At 44.6% G+C, this 23199-nt stretch overlaps 1 protein-coding gene across 1 annotated transcript in view; it reads right to left on the bottom strand.

Moving 5' to 3' along the window:
- Window positions 1-23199, bottom strand: part of lrp2b (low density lipoprotein receptor-related protein 2b) — a 65744-nt gene that overhangs the window by 13551 nt on the left and 28994 nt on the right. Inside the window, exons 38-64 of the mRNA XM_088623048.1 lie at window positions 22155-23075; window positions 21398-21563; window positions 20440-20598; window positions 19770-20059; window positions 19088-19291; window positions 18231-18473; window positions 17047-17172; window positions 16544-16663; window positions 15614-15745; window positions 15099-15300; window positions 13620-13915; window positions 12477-12993; window positions 11982-12134; window positions 11135-11305; window positions 10305-10528; window positions 9169-9346; window positions 8218-8414; window positions 7554-7796; window positions 7028-7156; window positions 6005-6124; window positions 5121-5237; window positions 4376-4492; window positions 2714-2851; window positions 2241-2363; window positions 1368-1496; window positions 793-924; window positions 217-342 (exon numbers count right to left, since the gene is read on the bottom strand). Coding sequence (XP_088479174.1) covers window positions 217-342; window positions 793-924; window positions 1368-1496; window positions 2241-2363; window positions 2714-2851; window positions 4376-4492; window positions 5121-5237; window positions 6005-6124; window positions 7028-7156; window positions 7554-7796; window positions 8218-8414; window positions 9169-9346; window positions 10305-10528; window positions 11135-11305; window positions 11982-12134; window positions 12477-12993; window positions 13620-13915; window positions 15099-15300; window positions 15614-15745; window positions 16544-16663; window positions 17047-17172; window positions 18231-18473; window positions 19088-19291; window positions 19770-20059; window positions 20440-20598; window positions 21398-21563; window positions 22155-23075 — 5673 coding nt within the window. The remainder of the gene's footprint in view (window positions 1-216; window positions 343-792; window positions 925-1367; window positions 1497-2240; window positions 2364-2713; window positions 2852-4375; window positions 4493-5120; window positions 5238-6004; window positions 6125-7027; window positions 7157-7553; window positions 7797-8217; window positions 8415-9168; window positions 9347-10304; window positions 10529-11134; window positions 11306-11981; window positions 12135-12476; window positions 12994-13619; window positions 13916-15098; window positions 15301-15613; window positions 15746-16543; window positions 16664-17046; window positions 17173-18230; window positions 18474-19087; window positions 19292-19769; window positions 20060-20439; window positions 20599-21397; window positions 21564-22154; window positions 23076-23199) is intronic.

The following is a 23199-nucleotide window of genomic DNA, read 5'->3' as shown; positions in this document are numbered from 1 at the left end:
GAGTAGAAACATCATAAATGCATATACTGTAGGCCAAGCTAGCAAATGAACTGTTGTGTTTCGTTCTGCTGTGCCTTTTGTGCTAGGGGTTGTAAGCCCTCCCTCCTCACCACACTACCTGGATGTCAACACTGCTTTTCTTAACATGACCCCTTTTTCTTCAAGCCAGGTATCTGGCCACTCAAAACAACATGACGTGTCAGAATTGTTGCTTACCTTCTGCTTCACACTCACTCCCTGCTCCCACCTTCCTGTAGCCCGAGGCGCACAGACACTCATAGCTGCCCTTCATGTTCCTGCAGTCCTGAGGGCAGGTTCCGTAAATGTCACACTCGTTGATATCTGGGGAAGACCGAAAGACACCTTACTGCTAAATCACAGAGAGGACATTTTCTGTTCAGAAGTAAACAGCACCCATGTTTTAAAATACCATTGCCATTTTAATCTGTTTGCATGGACAGCCAATATAACAGAGTATTTTAAGTCCTGGAACAGAAGAAATACCAACAAAGACACGAGGAAATGAGATTGAATAAGAGATGACGCCCCAGTTCCAAGTTCTGACTGAAAAGCAAAAAAAATAGCAGAATACTGCAAAACACCTGTCTGTTGTCTGCTGAGGGAATCTGCTCTTTCTGACTAGACGATTTGGTCATGGTTAAAATATTGTGGCTTGCCAACGGAATTTGAGCAGAGGAGATGTTGTGGTATCTATATACTTTTAATGCAGTGAAGCTGTGCCGTGGGTAAATGCTGGGGTGCCAGCGACAGGTGTCTGGTTTCTGAAGCTACCGTTGCAGTTGAAGGGGTTCTTCGGGTCCACAGAGAAACCTGGCCGGCAGGAGCAGATGAAGCCCACTCCACTCAGGCTGGTGCAGTTGTGCTCACACAGTTTCTCCTCGCAGCTGCGGTTGTGACCGAAGTCTTGAAAGATAGAAGTAAAAATAAAAAGAACTAGAAGGAGCTGTATTAACAACAATTAAGTCAGCTCTTCTTTGCTCTGAAATTAATTGTAAAATTTAAACGGTACAAACCTAGGATGAGAAGAGATGTGAGTGGAATTACACATTGGTTTTTAGCCTGCCTAACTAGCAGTTTATTTGGAGTACGGACAAGTGGAATAGATTTATCATGAATCAAAAGGCTTCAAAAGTTGCTTGGTCAATTTTTTAAATACGTTTTCCTTAAGTAAAAATTGCTTCAGCAGTTTTACTGTACCTTGTTTTACACTGCTACTGTTATTGTGAACACTCCTTGTACTGTCTGCACTTGCGGTCATAGAAAACGTTCAAGCGAGATGGAAAGAAGAGCGAGTCCAGCGACGCCGCCGAAGCCGAGACTCAGCGACGCGAACATTGCGTACTCACTGCAGCCCAGCTCGTCCGACAGGTCCCCGCAGTTGTCGACGTGGTCGCAGACGTGCGTCAGTGGTACGCAGCGTCCGTTTGCACACTTGAACTCCTGGAGCGTACAGGGTGCAGGAGTGGGCTCCCGGCCTGCAGGGCACAGACACATGCACACACTCTCACTTATGTGTGTATAGCCCCTTCCGTGGATAAGTGTCTTCAAATGACTGAGCTATGCAATAACAGTGGGAATTAATGATTAGAACAAAGGCACCCATACAGCGTGAAGCAAGGCAATAAACTAAGCAAAATCTGGTCATGTGGGAAGCATTGTTATAAAGGGGACTTGTATAAACAGAAATAGGTATTACCTGCTCTTCAAAATCAGGCTCTCTGACATCCGTTGGCAGTGTGGATTTTATTTATCCTAGTGAGAAGCTCTAAATGAGGGCTTTGAGGGAGTTATTGCCGACATTTTATTTATTTTTAAAATGACATCAGGGATATTGGCACAAAACCAATCAAACCAAAAGCCGAAAAACCCAAATAAGCTCACAGGAATTATCCTCAAAAAGACCTAGTTTCAGCAAGATAGGTGACATTTCAACAAACGGAAAGAAATCAACAAGCAGACAATATCTTTGATCTTTTAACATGGCAGTCGAGGACATGAAAAAACAAATACAGGGTAATAAGGTTACGGAAGAGCAGACAAGAATGAGGAAGGGAAACAGAACAGCCAAGGAATTTGGTTTCAAAGTCCCAGCAGAAACAAGTGCTTAAGTTCTACAAAAGTCAACATCTACAGGAAGTGAAGTGACAATTACATGGTTTGTAATTGTCCAGTAACAGACATGATGGGAACGACCAGTTTGAAAGCACTGCATGACTCACACAGGTCTTCTGTTTCGTCACTGCTGTCACCACAATCATTTTTGCCATTGCATATCATCCCAGCGTAGATACAGTAGCCATTGCTGCAGCGGAATCTCCCCGGCGGCTCACAGGGGAGGGTCACTGCAGGATCACAAAGACAGAAACCCCCTGGGTCAGTGGACTGACCAGCTAGACAAAGACTCCTCTCTAAATTTTGGTTTGAAGGCTTGGTTGAAAAGGTCATAGGTTTTAACTTTTTCCTTCATGTCCTGAGTCCAATAGGATTTCAGTGAGCACCACTGGAAATGTTACCATTTTGTGCAGCTGACCAAAGGTCCCTTTAAAGTGTGTAATCATATCACAGATTGACTGTTCAATGCCAAGCACTTAATAGGGAGATCTTTGTTAATTAAAGAAGTTAGATCATAGTGTGAGAACAGTGCTGTATTAAGTTCTAGAGCTTATTCTAGTGCCACAGAATTTCCACCTACAGCAGAGTCCAAGCTGCTCATCTGACTGGTCCCCACAGTCATCGTACCCATCACACACCCAGCTCTTGCTGACACAGATGTGGTTGTGACACTCAAACTGGGTTGGTGGGCACCATCTTCCCCCAGGATAGCGTGTCGCTGTGGGGCACAAGAGCAGGAAGAACAAGAGCTCAGTGTAAGACGAGAGTAATGGAAAGAGGGCATTTTCACCGAGACCTGGTGTCTGGAAACAGTTCCCTTGCTGTGGTCCTGCTGTCTGACATCCGAGGGCCCCCAGTCCTGCAGATGCAATGGATGCAATGGACTAGCATGAAATGTCATGATACTTCCAGAAAATCTTATAAGAATTACAACTCTTAAAAGTTACAAGTCTTACAACTTTTCTCATGTAATTGCACTTTTATTTTTGCATCTATTTATAACTGCACTTCTCATTTGGTTATGGATAATCTCAGAGGCTGTAAATTAATCTTTGACAACCTCACCACTCTTATAAAACCATTATAACACTTTGCCATTCATGGTCAAATCAGAGCTTATTTCTGTGAGCCGTACAGATTATACTTAGCATCAAAGAATGTTTTCCACACTAATCAGTTACTTTTGGTGTTAATGAGATTTGTAAGAAGATTTGAAAGAGAAAAGAAGTCTGCTAATCTAATAGTGGGATACCTGTGCCCTGCTGAGTATTAATTAAACCCTTGGGTCCATGTTCGATTCTGGTCATCTTCCTGATGAAATTCACATGGGTCCTCCCTGTGCTGACAAGGTTTTGCTCCAAGTCCTCAAGCTTCCTTCCCGTCTCATGCCTGCTCATTAATTCACCCTGTCCTAGACTCTGTCCTTACCATGACTCTGAAGGAGAGCTATCTGTCATCACTGTCTCCTGAAGACAGCATTCTTTCATCAGCTAACAACATTAATTTCTCTTCTTTTACTCTAAGCAGAGATTATTAAATTACTGTTAATTTACTGTAAGCATCTGCTATCTTGCTGCCTGTTCCCACTTCATTCTTCAAACAGCGTTACCTTCATGAGGTCTCAAGGAGGGTGGTGATTCATGGGATGGAGCAATGCTTTTTACCAGATTTAATGGTTTTCAATAGGACCAAGAACAAAATTGTTCTATGGAAGGGTGACAGCTCTGTGAAGTCTTCCCCATGTATCCTGAGAGTCCGTTCGTTGGACTGGAGGCTCCTAGCATTTTGACCAATTAGCATATTAAAAGTTCTGCCACAACAAAGTAGCTTTCTCACAACATGAGGCTCCATGACAAGTGTTTGTGCTTACTCCTCTTTGTGCTTTGCAATTCACTGTACACATTAACGGAGCTCATTAAACTACAAGAGGACTCTACTACTCTACTAGAAAGAGGATAGATGATATTGCTCTTGTTCTTTCCTTACCTTGAATATCTTTTATTCTCTAATGTGCCATTCTTTTTTTATTTTGTCTTGGCTCATTAAGCTGATTTACCAAACAGAGAATGTCTGTGAATAAAAAATGTCCCTCTCCTGGACTGCCACTGAGGTAGCATAATACTGTACACAGCAAAATTGCGCAAGTCAGCAAATAAATATAAACATCTAATTGTGTAACTAAGATCAATAAGCTGTATAAGTTCAGAATGAATACAAATCGCAGTCCTGGGCTGACACTCACGGCACATGGTCTCGTCTGTGAAGTCCGAGCAGTCTGGCCGCCCATCACACTGGAGAGAGGAGGAGATGCAATGACCTGAGTCGCACTGGAATGAGCCGGGAAGACACTTCTTCAGCTCTGGGATGAGAAATGCCCATTAAGGGGGTACCCGTTAATTTCCCAAACTCTTTTTTCTGACGTATGAGGTCTTGAAACGTTTAGCTCCAACACAGGCATTCATTCGAAGCACACGTTCCACCTCGGTTCAACAACCTAATGACTGTGGATGCCCAAATCAAAATTTGTAATGGTTCAAAAGTGAGTTCGTCTCCCCACAGTTGTGAGTTTTTCTGCATTTTCAAAATCCAGTTTAAAAGCAACTTTTTCTAAAGTCTCATTTTTCAGAGCCAGAGCCATGATTTATATTGCATGATGTTGACAGATTATGGGAATTGGAGGCAAATTATTTTTTTACAAAAAACGAAAGTCTTCAATTATTATAAAAACTGGGGCTGAAAACTTCTAAAGTATTAAAAGTGACTCATTTCACCAGATCCATGCTATAGCACTTGGGGTAAAAATGTCTTGTTTTGGGGGAATCTTCTGTTAGGGGGAGTCAGTCTCCGAGGACTCCTGGTTGAAGAGGTCCTGCTCTCCAAAATAATTGAAGAAAGGAGACATGCTTCATGGGAAAAGGCAGCTTCCTTCCTACTTCCTGGATCCTACAGGCTTGGGAAGAGCAGGAGATGAGGGCGTGGGGCCTCACCACAGTCGTGCTCATCCGAGTTGTCCCCACAGTCGTTGTTATTGTCGCAGACCCAGGCTCCTGGGATGCACAGCTGGTTGCTGCATCGGAACTCACTCTCTGTGCAATCTCGTGGCACTGTGGAGACAGAGCGGAGTGGGTCACCACGCTGTCGCAGTGCGACGTTCTGTATCCTTTTTCATCAAATCCAATAAACAGCAGCTCTCAAATTAAAAACATGAGGTACATAGAAAAGCAGCTTTTTAAAATCTTAAGTAAAAGACACTGTCGGTGTCAGTGCAGTCTTTTTTTTTTACCAGAACAATGTAATATTGTATATCTTTACATTAGAATACTTTCTGTGAATTAAAAACAAAGAAAATCAAGCTGTAGTTCTCCAAATGCAAGACTGTCTCAGGCTCCACTCAACCCCTTAAGACAGATCTGGATTTGGGAAGGAAGGAGTGAAACACAGAGTCCTGCGGGATCTTGTACTTTTCAGATTTCTTAATCTACATTCTCATTCTACTGCAAAACAGTGTATACTGAATGATCCACACATAAGGCCATTTTGATTGCACAATTAAAAAAAAAGTTTAAGACTTTCAAGTTAGGCATGATTTCATATACAACGTTGCAAATGCAAAAGAGTCATAAAAAGGTCATAAATTGTTCAATCATTTATAAATATACTACAGTTGAGCAGTTAATGGGGTACTTGGCTTGGTCAGGCTTGGAGTCACTTCTGTTGTGGTCCGTGTTGTTTGGGAGAAGAACAATGGCCATGATTCCTGAGGCCTTCGGTTTCCTGAAACGTGCGGCGTCCCCCAGATTGCAGCCCATGCTGTGGGAAGAACTCTCAGGTTAGGTTGGGCCCCAGCCTCTTGCACCTCCAGCAGACTCACCGCAGTCGTGCTCGTCGGAGCCGTCCCCGCAGTCGTCTTTGCCATCACACCGCCAGCGCACAGGGACGCACAGGTGGTTGTCGCAGCGGAAATCTCCCTGAGGGTGGCAGGTCACGCTCTCTGACAGAGGGGGAGGGGGAGGATTTCATCAGGCATTTCCACGACAACGTTGATTTCGATGCATCATGACGAAACAGGGATGAATGAAGTAATCCTTATTGTCACATTGCATGCACCATTCTAATGTGGACTGTACCGAGACTGGCACTACACTGTTACTGCCTATGACCAGTTTCAAAAAAAGATTCATATCTGGCATACTTTAAAATATTTTTCCTTTACTGTTTGCGTTTTAAGGCTAAACATTCATGCAAGGGTAAATTAAGACCACTATTTGGTCTTTACTGAAATGGCTATGCTAAAGGCATAATTTCTGAGGTCATTAGAAGGAATAATCATCATGTACATTTCATGACATATTTTAGTTTTGGAAAGAGCATATACAACCACAAGGAAAAGATTTTAATGAAACACTTCAGCTTTGGTATTTTCAGATGCTTACATTATCACCAAGTGGTACTTTGTAACTTTTAAATGGAATTTATGCAAATATAAGAGAACAGGGAAAAGCCAAAAATAGTTAATTGAATAATGGATCAATGATCCTCTAAACCCTTTGCTCTTTTGTCTAAGACCAAAGAGAAAAAAGCTTGGCTGAATAGTATATTAGTCTGTAGTATGCAGTCTTTGTTTTAGCATTCCAGTGAGGTTTGTACAGTTTAGCATGACAAGGATAGAATAAAAAGTGTTCCCAAAGATTTCTCAGAGAATTCTTTTTTCCTTTTTCCCCAATTTGTTTCTGAATAGCTGCCCCCACCTCCACATTCCTCCCGATTCTTCCCAACAGAACTGGGTCAGAGTTAGGCTTGAAGTCAAGAAGGCTCATGCCTGCAGCACAGTGCCGGCTCCTGAGACTGACAGCACTGTGATCCACAGTCCAGCTGTCCAGCTCTCAGCGCTTACCGCAGTCCTCCTCATCGCTGTTGTCCACACAATCATTTCTCCCATTGCAGACAGCCCACTGGGGGATGCACTGGTAATTGGTCTTACAGGAAAATTCTGTCTCTCCATCACACCTGTGCTCGGGACCATCTAGAGAGATAGAGAATACGAGAGAAATAAAATCAGCTTTATTATGTCTCCTCCTCTAGAACACAAACATAATTACAAATGAGGAAAGGTCTTTCAGCTTTCTGAAAACCATGTGGTACACCTTGTGAATCCACTTCAGTTGTCGTTTGTTCAAAGAACTCTAAAAGGGTGGAAAGATCTGCCTTTTGAAAATCCATGTTGACTATCCCCTAGATCGTTATTTCAATATTGGTGTTCAATTCATTTAATTCTGATATTTGTTACCATAACTTTACTTGTTCAATAATTACTTGATTCAGTTCTCTCCCCCTTCCTACAGATGGGCACTACATTAAGAGTTCCAATCCGGAGGAGGGCTGGGTCCGAGGACTGGGCCTCAGGCTGCGTCCAGACTCACTGCACTCATCGGGCTCGTCAGAGTTGTCCCCGCAGTCGTCTTCCACATCGCACACGTAGGCCTGCGGGATGCAGCGCCTGTTGGCACACTGGAACTCCCCGGGGCGGCACGTCTTGGAAGGGCACTCCTGGACATTTTCATCACTGCCATCGGCGCAGTCTGCGATGCCGTCGCAGTGCCCGGAGAGAGGGATGCACTGCTTATTGGCGCACTGGAACTGGCTCTCCTCACAGCGGTGATCGCCTGGAAACAGAGCACGGGTCTCCTCCTGTTCTGAAACACTTTGGCTAACAGCACAGCCCACAGCCCTCCAACGAATGTGAACAACAGTTTAGCCCCATTTGTTAAAGTTTAAATGAGGAAAATGAGACTTCCATCGAATAAGAACCTGTTCCATTTTAAGTTTAAAGAACTGTTCAAACAGAAAAGCAAATAAACATACCAACTTTATTATGGATTGTGTGTATGAATCTTATTTAGCTTTTTATCCAATCAATGCATAGTGTGTATATTCTTGTGCAACTGTAGACAAAGTGTGAATTGATATTTAGTTTCTCTCTTCCACCTTATCCTCCTTCTTCATCTAAAATAAGACAAGGACAAAACATACTTAGTAACGCTGACAGGATTTCTACTGAATTTAAATGGAATCATTGGTACGAACTGCAAAGGGCTGGGTCCTCATCAGATCCATCAGGACAGTCGTTGTGCTTGTTGCACAGAAGGTGAGGGATGATGCAGTTTCCATCATAGCACTGAAACTGGCCTAGGGGGCAGTAGCGAGTCGGGCAGGACCGGGGTTCATCTGAGCCATCCCCGCAGTCTGATTGGCCATCACACTTCCACCAAATAGGAATACACCTAATGAAGAGTGAGAGATGGCAGTGAGGATTGTGGGTCTATCTAATTTTATATTCATATTTCACTGTCATTTCTGAAGTCCATTGTCTTGACTTTTTCAATGCCTTTCAGGATTATTAATGCTTTAATTAGGCTCGCTTGCAGCTCTGAGTCTTCATGTACAAATCTGAGATGCAAAACCCTTATTAAAATCAGTTGAGCTGGATAGTGCAGCATACATTTTGGAATAAGTACTTTTAATGTTTAAAATGATTCATCCTAATTCATATTGTTACTTACAAGAACATGACAAACAATTGTCAATAGGCTATGCCTATGAGATTCCTTTAACTCTGAACTATTTGTTACAATACTACCACCATGTGGCTTGCATCAAGAAAATCTACTCAAACCTTTTCATCTATGCACCGTACTGAAAAATGGCAAATGCAATCTATAGCTGTCCCAAACTGTGGTAACCAGTTATTAATTCTGATAACGAGCATGTTGTATGACTCGGTGAAGCTTTTAGTTTACAGCAAGGTACTAATAAGCCCCTGTACACAAGTGTTTTTGGGTGGTACAAATTAGCAAAATTATCCCTTGGTTATAAATGCAGTGATTCAAATACAACATTTTCCTTACTGAAGAGGATAAGGGAATTCCTACGAGGCAGAGGCCACAATATATCTTTATTTTCTTCAAGTAGAATAAAGTGTGCATTATTCTAAATTGAACCCACTTTATGAAAGCAACATCTTTTTCTAGAGCTCACTTTTCATTGTCTCCGCAGCGGAACTGGGTGCTGGAGCAGTCGGCCACACACTGGATGGTGAAGCCGATGAAGATGGCGACGAAGTGGTCGGGACACTCGCAGGACGAGAGCCGGCCCCCCGGAGCGATCAGACACAGGTGACTGCACTGGGTAGAGCTCTTCTCACATGGGCTCTCCACTGAAGACACAGGAGAAACATCCCAGCTCAACAGCTGCACGCTGGATTAAGAGGCTTTTCCAGACGGCTGGCAATCACACTAAAGGGTCTGTAGATTCTAACACGGACATATAGCCTATTTGCAGGAGAAAATCAGGAGTGGTGATGAAAGATTTTGAAACTAAAAGCATAAGAATTAAAAACTTTTTATATCAATATACAACTGTCCTCTCTTAACTCCTTCAAAAAAGTATATCTCAATGAAAAAATGTTCTATCATGTGATTTCATGTTTATTTTCCCTGCTCCTTACTGTGCCACATTCAGATGTAGGAGAAACCCTTGTAAACATCTTATACAGTATTTCAAGGTGACGAACAATTCTTTAACCTTGCTGTGCACGTTATAACTACAACATGATACGCCATATATACGCATTTGATTTTTGTTCACCTTATATTTCCACCCAATTTGGAACCTGTGGTTATTTAAGAAGGAGTTCATGGTTACTGGTGGTACATGGCACAGCAGAATGGCCTCGCCGGCACCGGCAGTTAGAGGCAGTTGACATAGCAGTGATGGGACGAGCAGCGTTTCTCACTGCTGTGAGTGCAAGCCTACAGCTGCCAGGCCGGTGGCAGGACTCTGTTCTCCGATGGCAGAGAAGTGGACCCTAGCCGACGCGTCTTACCCCTGCAGCAGTGCTCTCTTGCCTGTGAGCCACTGGTGTGGAAACCCCACACTTGGAGGGGGGCGGACACGGCATGCCCAGAAATATCGGGCTCGTAGGGAGTCGCTTTACGGATCAAACAACTGGGAAGCCTCAGCTCATAAATGTTTCACACGACCGCAGGCGCTTTCATTGTAACCATGGTGACACCACAGGAAAGCCACAGTGAGGCTAAAGGGAGAAATAAAGAGGACGTGATGTGAACGCTCCTGGGCAGGAGGCCCCGGGAGGCGCTGCGCGGAAGACCTACTGCGCGGCTGTCTGTAGGGGTGGTAGACGCGGATGTCGTGGGGCCGGTGTGTGTTGTTGACCATGGAGGCCCGGCCCTGCCCCGTGAACTTGTGAGCCCGCTCCACAGTGTGGGTGTTCCAGTCCGTCCAGTACACCGTGTCCTCGAACAGGGTGACGGCGAAGGGGTGTGGCAGAGTGCCCGCGATGGCCGCGTGCCGGTTCCGGCCGTCCACATCGGCATACCTGGCAGGGGAGGAGGGGACACAGCCGCCTGGAGCAGCTTGTCAACATGAAAGGAATGAAGAACTAACAGAAGGGCCCAGACAGCCCTCTTGTTACTCCAAGGCAATTATTGTTTTAGCATATTGAATATTATTATTTTCCAAAGATTTCACTTTACTTCCGCACTGATAGACTCAAGTTATAAATTATACCAGACATATCCCAGCTCTCTCCTAGCAGTTCTGCTTTAATCGTGACCATGCACTGGATTTATTGGGAACCAATTTATTTAATGTTTTACACCAACAGGCATTAAAATTCACACAGATTAAACAAGATTTTTTCAAATGCAGCTGATGTCACACAATTGTGTTGTAAACACCACAGCACCACAGCTATTATTTTCTTAATGTAATGCAACAAAAAGAATCCAAAGAAGCCAAGAGATCAGTTTACACTGTTATAACATCTCTGTGTTCCTACCATTCACCTCCATGTTCATCCTTAATGCTACATTGCATAGAAGGCCCTCTGGTATTGCTCATGGTTAAAATAGCAACTGGAGAAAATCTAAGGAAGGTCAGCCTGGGTTTCTGATATAAGTGTGGAAGGGCTGCTCGGTCTTACTCCAAGTAGTCGAGATGGGCATCAGCAAAGAAAATCTTGTCCGTAGTGTAGTCTATGGTCAGGGCTTTTGGCCACACCAGCTTGGTTGTGATGATGGCCGAAGCCTCCTTGCCATTCATGCCCACCCTGCCAATAAAGGCCTTGTTGCCCCAGTCTGTCCAGTAGAGCCACCTAATGTGAAGACCGGGAAACAGAACAGCACATATCACTCTCCAGCTCCCTGTGCCCACTCCACATAGGCATCGCCCCCTTGTGGCTGAAGCAGAAGCTTCCCGTGCTCATCAGAAGAGCACCATCTCTCACCACCTTCTCTGGTCAGCATGAAGGTCTTTTTGATTACATAGTTCATTGTGATGTTTTGATTCTGCTGTTGGAAGCTGATGAAAATGGCTGGTAAGGATGTATATTTTCACATTCTTCTTCAGTGCCGTCTCACTGATGTTTGTTTTTTTATAAAAACAGTTTCACTGCTGAGAAAAACTGAACTGTTGGATTTACAGGATCTTGGAGATCACTTGCACGTGCAATACATATTAAATTAATATGTTGTTTATGATGATGCAAGTTTAATTTTAGGGCATTGTGACTGTAACAAGTGCGTCAAAGACTTGCACTAAGTTCACAGAAAGGTTTGCCACACAATCACTGGCCTGAATACAGGTAGAAATACATACAGTGGTAAAAGCCAGCTAAATGACCAATTTTTTCCTGTTCATTTTCAGGCACTGAGCCCATTGTGTCACGGAATAATGGACACACTGTGGTCTAGATTCATCATCAGCCTGACCTTGGCGGTGGTGTTTGAGAGGTGTGCCAACTGCAAGACACCTGCTGCCTGTTCTCTTACCCCACTTTTGGATTCACCGCCACTGCACGGGGGTTTGCAAAGCAGAAGGTGTTGTTAGGGGGTAGACAGCCACTCAGGAGCCTTTTCCGGAACCGGCCGTCCAGCTCGGACACATGCAGGGCATCTTGGTTGGCATCTACCCAGTACATCTTCCTGTAGGAAGCAAGTCAGGGGGCAGAGCGGCATGAATGGCTGATAAACAAGCTTGGACCTTATGTTTTGGGTAGCCCGTACAGTAACCCACCAGTGCAATTCTCTTACTAGGGAAATTGTACATACGAACGACGTATAAAAGCCCTCTTAACTAACACTGAACTAACCGTTGCCTAGCATTGCACCACACCCACATTGTGCTTATAACAAGACTGCTCACTTTAGCATTGCAGATCTCTGTGGTTCGGGAGCATTTGGAGATAATGGTTCCCATGTGGAAGTCTCCGATCCTGAGAAGCGGTGTGAAGGGAACAGAGAATCAAAGGGCTGCTCCCCACATACCTGCCCACCCAGTCAATAGCCAGCCCCTCTCCCTCAGGCACATCGTGGGCTATTACATCCTCCCTGCCGGTGCCATTGAAGAACATGCGTTCGATCTTCCCCCTGCCGTAGTCGATCCAGTACAGCCTCTGCTCGTAGTGGTCGAAGTCCAGGGCCACAGCATTGGAGAGGCCCTGCAACACCACAGACATTGAGCTGCCATCGGTGGTGAGGTTGCGGATGTAGTAGCGGTTACTGTAGAGCAGGTAGGGCTGGATGCCGCTGTTCTGGCGGCAGGTGCGCCCGTCTGGCTCTCGGATGTAGCCTGGGGCGCACTTGCAGAAGAAGGAGCCCACTGCGTTCTCGCAGATCTGGCTGCACACCCAGGGGGTCTCAGTGCACTCATTGATGTCCTCACAGGCCTTGCCATCGGGCATGAGCCGGTACCCAGGCAGACAGGAGCAATAGTAGCTGGTCAGGGTGTCTGTGCAGGTCTGGGCACACTGGCTGATGGCTGGATTTGTGCATTCATTAATACCTTTTATAGGATGAAAGAAACATTATTAAACAATTAGATTTGGACACTCATGTATATACAGTTCAATATATTCTGTACACATACCCCCGACAGCCTTGCTTGGGTAACTTGGGCGTGTACATTGTGCAGGGTCAAACATGGATGCTCATGCAGATAGCTGGTGTTTATACCATGAGAGTTTAAAAGCCCACTATGTAAAGCTGAACAGAGTTGTATGTTCATATACAATAGGAAATGGGAACAGTGTATCTAATAATAAGATCAATAATAGTTTAAATGTAAATTAAGTACATATCCCATGAACAGTACGAGCACAAATGCTGTGGTACAAAACCATTTTTACTGTTCTGCAATTTTACCATTTTAAATACAGTATATACATACCCCTGCTTATGGTATCACATGAGGAATGTGACATACAGTATATAGGGCCAGACTGTTGGAAATCAATGCTTAAGTGCATAGACATTGACTGAAGACAGGTACCAGTAAAGAAGAGGGTTCCGCTGTCTAAACATATATACTGTATATGAAATGCATTGTGATCAGTATAAACAGTGTATCCCTGTACTACAGTAAATGAATGCCTTTGTTAGGTTTTGCAGGAAATGTCTCCATCTCCTTACCACAGCCCTTCTCATCACTGTCGTCAGGACAGTCCCTCTCCCGGTTGCAAACTTTGTTGATGTCGATACATTCCCCGGAGCGGCACTGGAACTGCCCCGGGGCACAGGTGGGCTGGGGGCTGCGACACAGGCTGTCCAGCTCGTCCGAGTGGTCCAGGCAGTCGTACTCCCCATCGCAGACATAGGAAGTGCTGATGCAGGCCCCGTTCTGGCAGGTGAACTGCTGCGCGGTGCAGGGGGGATACTTGCAGCCGCGCTCGTCGCTGCCGTCCCCACAGTCGTTCACCCTGTCACAGCTGCGCCAAGACAGAGGCCCCTTTCAGTCACACCCACTGCGCAGAGGAATGTGCAAAAACTACTCTTGTTTCAGGAGCCTTCCCTGGGTCCAGTGGTTTTCTCTTATCTAAAGACCTACTTTATTTCTTATAGTCTGTGCTACCTTAACTTTGCACCAGGAAGGATAAAGGTCAATGCTTTCGTGTGTGTTGGTATACGCTTGTGTGTGCAACATATATCGTGGATCTGGAATGAGTCCAAAGAATAGCACTGACATACATTCCTGTGTTAAAGAAATGTCCTGCACAGACAGGCTGGAAGAACTGAATCTGTTTAGCATTAAACAGAGAAGGCCATGAGGAGACATGATTCAAGTATTCAATCATTTAAGTCAACCCACTGGATTTCTTCAGAATCAACAGAGCACAATAAAAGGAAACTATGTGAAAATTTAAAACTGAGAATAGGAGACATTGTTTCAGACAAGGGGTTGTGGGAATCAGACAGCAGTTACTCAACCATGTTCTTGAAGATGGTATTACTTTTTCTTAGAACATGGCCGTATGAGACCCACTTCCCAACTAGAAACTAAACAAACTAGATGAGCCCAAAGGTCACGTATCATTTGCAAGCTTTATGTTTTTGAACAATGTTCCTCTGTATCACATTATTGTTCTAAGCATTCCTGTGGTCACATGCTCAAGCTGGTTGCAGGATTTTCCCTTTCTCCCACAGAGACCTGGGAGGAGATAACAGCACAACACATCACAATAATACCTAGCATTTCATGTTGTATGAAATCAAGAGCTTCACGTCAAATCATGGAGAAATCAACACAAAAAAGAAAACTCATTAACAATATAATGCCTATTGCAACTTGGATTTGTCCACTGTTTCAAAATCTTAGCCAATGCAGACAAAGTCCCTGGTATGTCATTCTTTGCAGTGTTGGGGCTCATAGACCATTCTTCATCATTTGTAACATGATAGGAGTCTTATATCTTATATAATTTGTACCCATCAAAGTGTGGTAAAACCACATTTGGTTATCTTGATTGCCTTTTGTTGGAAAGAAACTTCCATATGGGACCTTGATAGAACCATCATAGTCTGCAGAACCATATGGGTGCTCAGCTGAGCTGATCAAGGCAGAAGGCTCTTCTAATTCTATTATCAGATGTCAAAGAAGAAAATCAAACGTACTGGAAGCCCATTAAAATACACAGCCCGTTGGCGCAGCGGAACTCGTTCATGTGGCAGGTGTGGTTGGGGCAGTTCTGGAGCTCGTCGGCAGCATCGGCACAGTCTCGGTCTCCGTCACACACCCAGGCCTGCGGGACACAGCGAGGGCCAGGGGACGAGGCCGGGGGGCAGGAGAACTGATCCGGGCTGCAGGTCCTCAGCTCTGCCAGAGGAAGGGCACGTGTTGTATGGGAACTATCCCAACCCTTCTTTTACCCATCTTAAAATTTCTCATCTCTGGGTAAATTCAACAATTAATTTCCCAAAACTGGTAACTATATCTCATATCAGTAAGCAAGTGGGACTGGCTGTGCAGAACTTTAACTACATGAGCTTTAATAGCATGAGCTCACCAAACCCAATTCCACACAACCTGTTATGGTAATAAAGTATTAAACTTGAGCTTTGATCTACGAGCAAATCGCAAACCCAGCAATGATGAAACAGTTCACTGCCTCTCCCCACCCCTCCCTTACCACACTGGAGTTCAGGGGCCTCATCGCTCACATCTCCACAGTCATTGTTCCCGTCGCACACCAGCGACTCAGGGACGCAGTTCCCATTGACACAGGTGAACTGGTCTGAGTGGCAGGTTCTGGTAATGTCCTCTAGAGGGAGAGACAGACCAGGTGAGAGAGGAAATCTAGCACAAGTCGGATCGATTGTGGAGTTAGTCACTCCTACAGTGTGTGCCTAAAGTGTTAATCGTTTTAAAACAAAAACGGCATTACAAGATGGCAGCTTCATGCACTATAGTCTTAGTGGTCATTCAGTTGGAATTTTGTTTTGTAGAATGAAATCCACCCATTTTGTAGCTGCTTTAACTGGTGCACCCTTGCAGGGAAGCCGGAGCCCAACCTGGCAGGCAACGGAAGCAAGTCAGTACCGACCCTGTACGCCATTTCATCACAGCTCATAGAAAACACTGATTATTTATATAAATAAACACTTTTTGCAATCAATTTAGATAAATAAAGTGGAGTGTATTTTTGAAAATATTTCATCGTCAGGGACTACTGAAGTCTGAAAGTACAAATATGGGATATCTTGTAAACTATAGAATGCAGATAATTTGGACTACACATTACAAGCCGGGATATGGGTTGTGAGGAGGTACAATTTGTTACGAGAGGCTATTCTGTTAAGCACTTGATAACGAGCAGTTTGTAAAATCTGGGATAGACTTCCCTCTACTTAGGGCCAGCAATCACGCAGTATATGCAGATGAAAAATTGAGAATGCTTTATTTATGCAACTGATATATCCTTTATGTACAATTTCCTTTCCATTTACTTTGACTTGACTGTTTCCAGGGGGTCTGTTTTACCTTTACTGAAATGCACTCTAATTTTACCATGGTCTATTACAGTGGATGTTTATATGGGTCTGTGCATGTGCTGGCTTACCACATGAAGGAGGTTCATCTGAACCATCCTGACAGTCAATGACGTTATCACACACCCAGTAGGAAGGGATACATTTGCCAGAGTCACACCTGTGCTCATCAGGTGCACAGGTCCTTTCATCTGCAGAAAGAGGGAAGACTCCATTCCAGTAAGCTGTCACTTTGAGACATTAACATTCAGCTTGGGTTATCCATTACAAAATGAGTAAAATTCAAAGAATAGCAACATAGAAAAATCCCTGGTCTCAGATGTATTCAATTTACAAACACATTCAAGATGCCAAATCTTTGGTCTTTGGTCAAGGAAGAGTTTGTAAAGAGATTTGCACACAAATGCTAGCAATGCATACCTCATGCAGATGGTTTCATTATTTCTTACAATATCCAATGAACAGATTTAAAAAAATAAATACCAAACCTTTCCTGTGGCACATTGCCAGTGAAAATAATTAAACTGAGGCTGTGCATTACTCTCAGAGGTGCCTGGAACAAACTAAAACTCACGGCAGTAGATGGGGTTCTCATCACTGTTGTCTCCACAGTTGTTGTAGCCATCACACAGAGTGCTGGGGAAGATGCAGATGTTGGTGGTCTCACACTTGATGGTCCCTGAGGGGCAGGTTCTGTCCGCTGGGAGGGAAACAAAAAATCACATATCTATTCATTTCAGATTTCAGAAAACTCGATGTACTGTGGTGTAGGTTAAGAGCCGAGGTTTGCTGTACAGATCTTTATTTATAACTACTGAACTGTGAGATGAGGTTTGCTCCCACTTTAATTGCAACTAGAATGTGACTCCTTTTCTTTCTTCTTCCGTCTGCTGGAGTCAGTGGCTGTCCATTTTTCATATTGATTGAGCTCTATGGACTGCACCCTGTATGCTATAAGTTTATCATAGGCACTTATTCTTCAGGCTTGTTAACACTGGTTTGTAAATATCCAGTAAATGGTTTAGAAAAAATAATACCAATCTGTGCCCGTTGTATTTTGCCAGTAGTGTTAATTAAAATGATCATGAAAACAGCGCTAAAATGCCGTCCAGCACACATACTCTGGTACCAAGATATTTAGCCAAAATCCTGGTTGCCCTTCCCAGAACATGTAAATATGGCCTCTATAGTTCATATCACGATTGTTTGCATGCCAAAGCATCTTTAGGAGTCTTCCACCAGCCTAAACAAAACAGGAATATGGAATAAAGTCACCACCATGCCTTTCAGAGCTATACGTGACAGTTAGGAAAAGGAAAATTAATCACCCCAGTACATGCTACTACTTGTATGCTAACTTTGTGTTTGGGAGAATTCTTGTAGACATGTCACTGCAGTGAAACTGTAATAATCCCCCTCTATCTAGCATCTGTTTGCTTGGTGTGTTTCTATTTCTTCATTGTCAGCATTGTTTGTATTCCTATGGTAGGTGGATCTCCCTGTCTCGAGAGTTAGTATGTAATGTGGGCAATAAACTGTAAAAAACATGGCCACAACTGGATCTTCCAGCAAGACAGGGACCCCAGGCACACATCAAAATCCACATAGAAATGGTTAATTGACCACAAGATCAATACCAATATCCCACTGATGACATCCCAGTCGCCCATGCACCGCAGAGAGTCAGACAGATACAAGCAGAGCAGCACGGAGCATGTTGTGACCAAGGCGAACCACCCCCCGAGCGTGGACACTCACGACAGTCCCTCTCGTCAGAAGTGGCGTTGTCGCGGCAGTTGTCGAACCCGTCGCAGACGAAGTGCTTGCTGATGCAGCGGCCATTGCTGCACGTGAACTCCGTGGCGGGGTCGCAGGTGGGGAAAGGACAGCCTTGCTCGTCACTGTTGTCCCCACAGTCGTTCACGTAGTCGCAGACGTAGGACAGGGACACACAGCGGCCGCTGTCGCATGTGAAGTCCATGGGGGAGCAGGTGTGGAACGCTGGGGAGCAAGAGGAAACGGCTCAGTGCATTCTCCAGCTACAGTGTTTTTATTTTGCTTTTTAGTAACCAGAAAAGAAAATTCAGCAAAGACTATTTCAGACTTCGATCCCATTTAAAACCTGTGGTGTAAATTGAAGAGGGCACTCCATAAATAAGCTCAGGCCAAAGGATATCAAGGATCTGGAAAGACTGTATGGGGGAAGAGTAAAATATTCCACCCAATGTGTTCTCCAATCTAGTAAGACATGATTGAAAAAGGCTCATTCTTGTTAACCCTGCACTGGGGGACTGCACAATTGACTGAAAACAGGGGAGTTGATATGATGGAACGTTTTTAAATTTGAGAAGTGTGTAATTTGGTCTGTTTCCATTGAATCATAAATTAATTAAAACATATTCCATATCTTGGAAAATAATAATGGAGCTCAATACCCATGTTGTTCAGTCTTTTTTGTTCTTTGGCAGCTTTATCAACGCTGCCAATAATTGTGACAAGGTTCTGCAGGAATATAGTCCCTCAAACAGCAGAAAGATATTGTCTGTAGAAACACCTAACAGCGTAGTGGGTAGATGAGGGTTTGTGAGAGGTCATCCACCCTCTGCCTCTCTTACCGCATACTCTTTCCAACTCATCTGAGCCATCGAGGCAGTCATTGAACCCATCGCACTTCCAGCGCTGAGAAATGCACCGGCCATTCAGACAGGTGAACTGGCCCTGGGCACACCTGGTGCCCTCATCCTGCACACAGTCCTTGCCGTTGTTTGCCAGATACCACTTGCCCTCCAGGGGGCACTGACACTCTGGGCCTGAGGGTCCTGCAGGCAGACAAGCACAGATTGTCATCACAGCTTATGTAGAAAGTCCCAATCTCCAAGCATGCACGGCACTGCAGAGAACTATCAACGCACAAGAGGGTAACAGTATAGAAAAATAGATGAGAAAATGAAACAGTGATGAAGTAATGAGGCCATTGTCACATGTGGCCTCCTCAGGGCTCCAGGGATTCTAGTTTAGATCAAGAGGAAGCAGCAATCAGTTTGTTGATGAGGTCAGACAGAACACAGTGGCTGGATCTTAATGGTAAGACCTTCCCTTAGCTGGAACAGACTCAAACACATTGAATCAAGCAGATTGATTTCACAGACTGCACTAGCAAAATCCATGCTGTACAGGAACACGATCATGATCAATATCAGGAATCAGAATCAGGAAAAGTCCCATAATGGGCTGGACTTGCAGAAGCGGTGCTCACTGGTCATTTGGACCAAATTAACGGAATCCCTCAACTCGCACCTGGTACACAGACATGGCTGCAGCCCCCGTTGAACTTCTGACAGGGACTGGAGCATCTCTCCTGCTTGGAAGGGGCTGCCACCTGGATGTCATTGGGCTTGTACAGTAGATCCTGGATCACTGCCGTGACTCCAGAGCCATCGTCCTTGTTAGCCCTGTAGATGCTGCGAGTGTCCCAGGCGGTCCAGAAGATGTGCTGCTGGTACACAGTCATGGCGAAGGGGCTGTGCAGGTTGTTCAGAACCACCTCTCTGTCCTGACCCGTCAGCGAGGAGCGTTCGATCTTATCCCTGTAACACAATGCCCTTCTCACTCGGGATTTTGCTGTTTTTTCCAGATATACACACAGGAAAAGGAACGAGTGTGGATTCTGACATTCTTTAAACCTAAATTCTGAACATAGTATTTTGGTCAAACAAATCTGAATGCTATGTTAATACCTGAATCAGGTTACTTTTTTTCAATTCTGTGCATGATTTTTACTGACAATTTCAAAGCAAGCTATGGAGGAAAAGCAAAGGAACTACCACAACTACCACTATCACAGCTGACTTACATTATATACTAATTAAGAATTGTCATCAACTTTAGATCTTTATAAAGAAAGACAGAATCTGGCAGGGGTTTCTATAGGCTAATGCTTGCATATTGAAAAAAGTTCCATACATACAGGTAAGCATCTGCCCAGTAAAGCATCCTCTCCTCATAATCAATGGACAGTCCACTAGGTCGAGACAAACTGCTGTTGATGATGGAGACCCTAAAACTGCCCCCCAAGGTGGCACGCTCAATCTTCGCTGGGAAGCTCCAGTCTGTCCAGTACATGTACCTACAGCGTGCACAAAGGGACACACACATAAAAGAAAGTACTTTAAAATAATCTAAAGCTGGAACTCTGAAAATCCATGAAAAGGTACTGAGCTTTTATTCTATTTAGTGGTTTCTATCACATTACAGTACATAAAGGTGATATGCCATGACAAAATAGTGTAACGTTAAAAATAGTAAATTGTAGTAAAATGCACTGTAAAAGGGTAGCAGGTCATGCAACAGATCATTGTGGGAACTGGTTAGTAGAGGACATCAGGGACCAGATAAGAAATCAAGGAGAGGTCTGATCAGCTTAAGAGACTGCATGCAGCTCATGAGCAATAGTCATTGTGGAATCTAAGTCTGTAGGTTCTTTGGATTACAGGGTATTCTAGTTGATATACCCAGGACTGGATAGACCACGATTTACCTACAGTATTTGTACATTTAAATCACCTACTCTAGAGCCTAGACCAACTGCAAATGTTGTTTATTCAGACTTTTGTAGTGTGCATGCATGCCAGTTTCAAGATGGTGAAAATGGTTAAATGAGAAATGGTTCGGAGAACAGCACGGCTCTATCAATCAGAGAACTGGATGATAGCTACACAATGAGTGATGTTTTGTAAAGCTCAAGGTGAAAACGTCCCCAGTAACTTTAAAACCCATTAAAGTCCAAATGTGTCACTTTTTTAAGCAATGGAAATGATGCTTATTTTCTATTTTCTCTGCCTTTTAAGGATCTACCATTTTGAAATGGCAAGCAGCATAGAAAGGGGCACTAAGCATTTGTACAGTCTAGTTGTTGAGTAGCTTACCCATAGCAAGGATCCAACACAATGGCCTGTGGGCCCAGGACGTGGGCAATGTGGGTTCGGTTCTGTCCATCCAGTCCCATGGCCTGGATGCTCTTATTGTAATAGTTGCTGAAGTAGATCCTCTTGTTAATCCAGTCGAACGCTAGTCCTTTCGGGTCATTCAGATCTAAGGAGATGGAGGATGAACAAGTAGCTTACTCAGACTCGTTTAGTACTTTTAATCAACTGAAGACATCCACAGCCCTGACTCCCCTGAGAGCTCTAGAGAGGGCTGAGGTTCCTCTTAGCTGTCTCTTCAGCATTAGGTAAGTGGACCCGAGTTTGCTTCATTAACGCTGTACAAATCGACTGTGTAACGTTGCTGCAACCCATTCAACGTCTTAAGCCTTTTTTATTCATCAGGAACAAACTGGACCCAAGAGGACTTATTAGCACACTTCCAAGGTGATTAATAATCCCAGACACACAATTTGTACAATAAATGAACTGACTGCAAATGTCTGTCTTCCACCAGACTTAGTGCTTTGCAAATCCGATTTATTCATTTAAAAGCTGCAGGAACCTCTCTGTGCACCTTTCTTTGGAAGAACAAAACAAAATTAATACTGAAATGAATACGACTTTCCCTCAAATTCTTCTTGAAGAAACCTGCTCAAAAGACCATGTGAACCCGACTACTGTTCATAGTTCATTGTTCTGTTGGGCTCAATGTCTACAATAGAAAAACAGTGATGCTTGGGGGCTCCCCCTAGCTTACCAGATTCCACAATGACTGGGGAGATGGAAGGGGACGTGGTGCTGAAGTATCCAATCTTGCTGTAGCGATAGCCATTGCTCTGGGCAAAGTAGATCCTCTTGTCCTGGAAGTCAAAGTCCAGGGCGACCACACTGTAGCTCAGTGTGACAGGGGTAAAGGGCAGGCTGTGGTCTTCTGGATCCAGTCGGGCACTGTGGATCGAGTAATCTGTGGTGTAGATGAGGAACTCGTCCAGACCATACCCACATGACACCCCATTGCTCAGGAGACTGCCGTGGGCACACCCGCACTGCGGCTGAGCGATCTCGGGCAGGGCGAAGCAGATCTGCTGGCATCGGCCATGGTCTTCCAAGCAGGGATTAAAACCCACCAGGTTGGCCGAGAGGGGCTGGACATGGGCGTCAAAGACGGTCACATCCGTCAGGTCACTGAGGTTGTCACGGATCACTTCCGGGGCATCGGAGTTCCCTGGCTGCTTGCTGGCCTGGTACACCCTTCGCAGGTTGCGGTCCACCCAGATCATATAGTTGCCAAAAATAGAGATGCCACAAGGAGAGGGGTAGCGGCTGCCGAAGCGGACGATCTGACGCTGGGTGCCATCGAAGCGCATGCAGGAGATCAGGTCAAGGGTGTCATCAGTCCAGTAGAGGTAGTCACTAGTGTAGTCTACCGTCAGGCCCTGTGGTGTTGCCAGGCTCTCAGATGCCAGGACTGTCCTGTTCCTTCCATCAAGGAACGCTCTCTCTATCTTGGGCGTCTGGCCCCCATCGGTCCAGAATATGTAGCGCAGGCGTGGGCTGACAGCAATGTCGTGGGGCCTGTCCACACTGCTCTTCAGCAGAACCAGGCGGTACGTGGTGTTCAGTCGGAGAACCTCAATGTAGGTCTGGGTCTCGAAGGCATTGGTGAAGTAGAGATTACCTGCAGGAAAACATTGGAGAGACAGAATTCTATATGATAAATCTGGTAGCATATTTCGCATTTTAGCAAGATAAATTTGCCTAGCATATGTGGAATGACAAACTGTTAATGGTTAATCTAATCT

Source organism: Lepisosteus platostomus, chromosome 28, assembly GCF_059453375.1.
Source record: "Lepisosteus platostomus isolate fLepPlt1 chromosome 28, fLepPlt1.hap1, whole genome shotgun sequence".
NCBI lineage: Eukaryota > Metazoa > Chordata > Actinopteri > Semionotiformes > Lepisosteidae > Lepisosteus > Lepisosteus platostomus.
The sequence above is the reverse complement of the archived record's forward strand: the minus strand, read 5'-3'. Positions and strand labels throughout refer to the sequence as shown.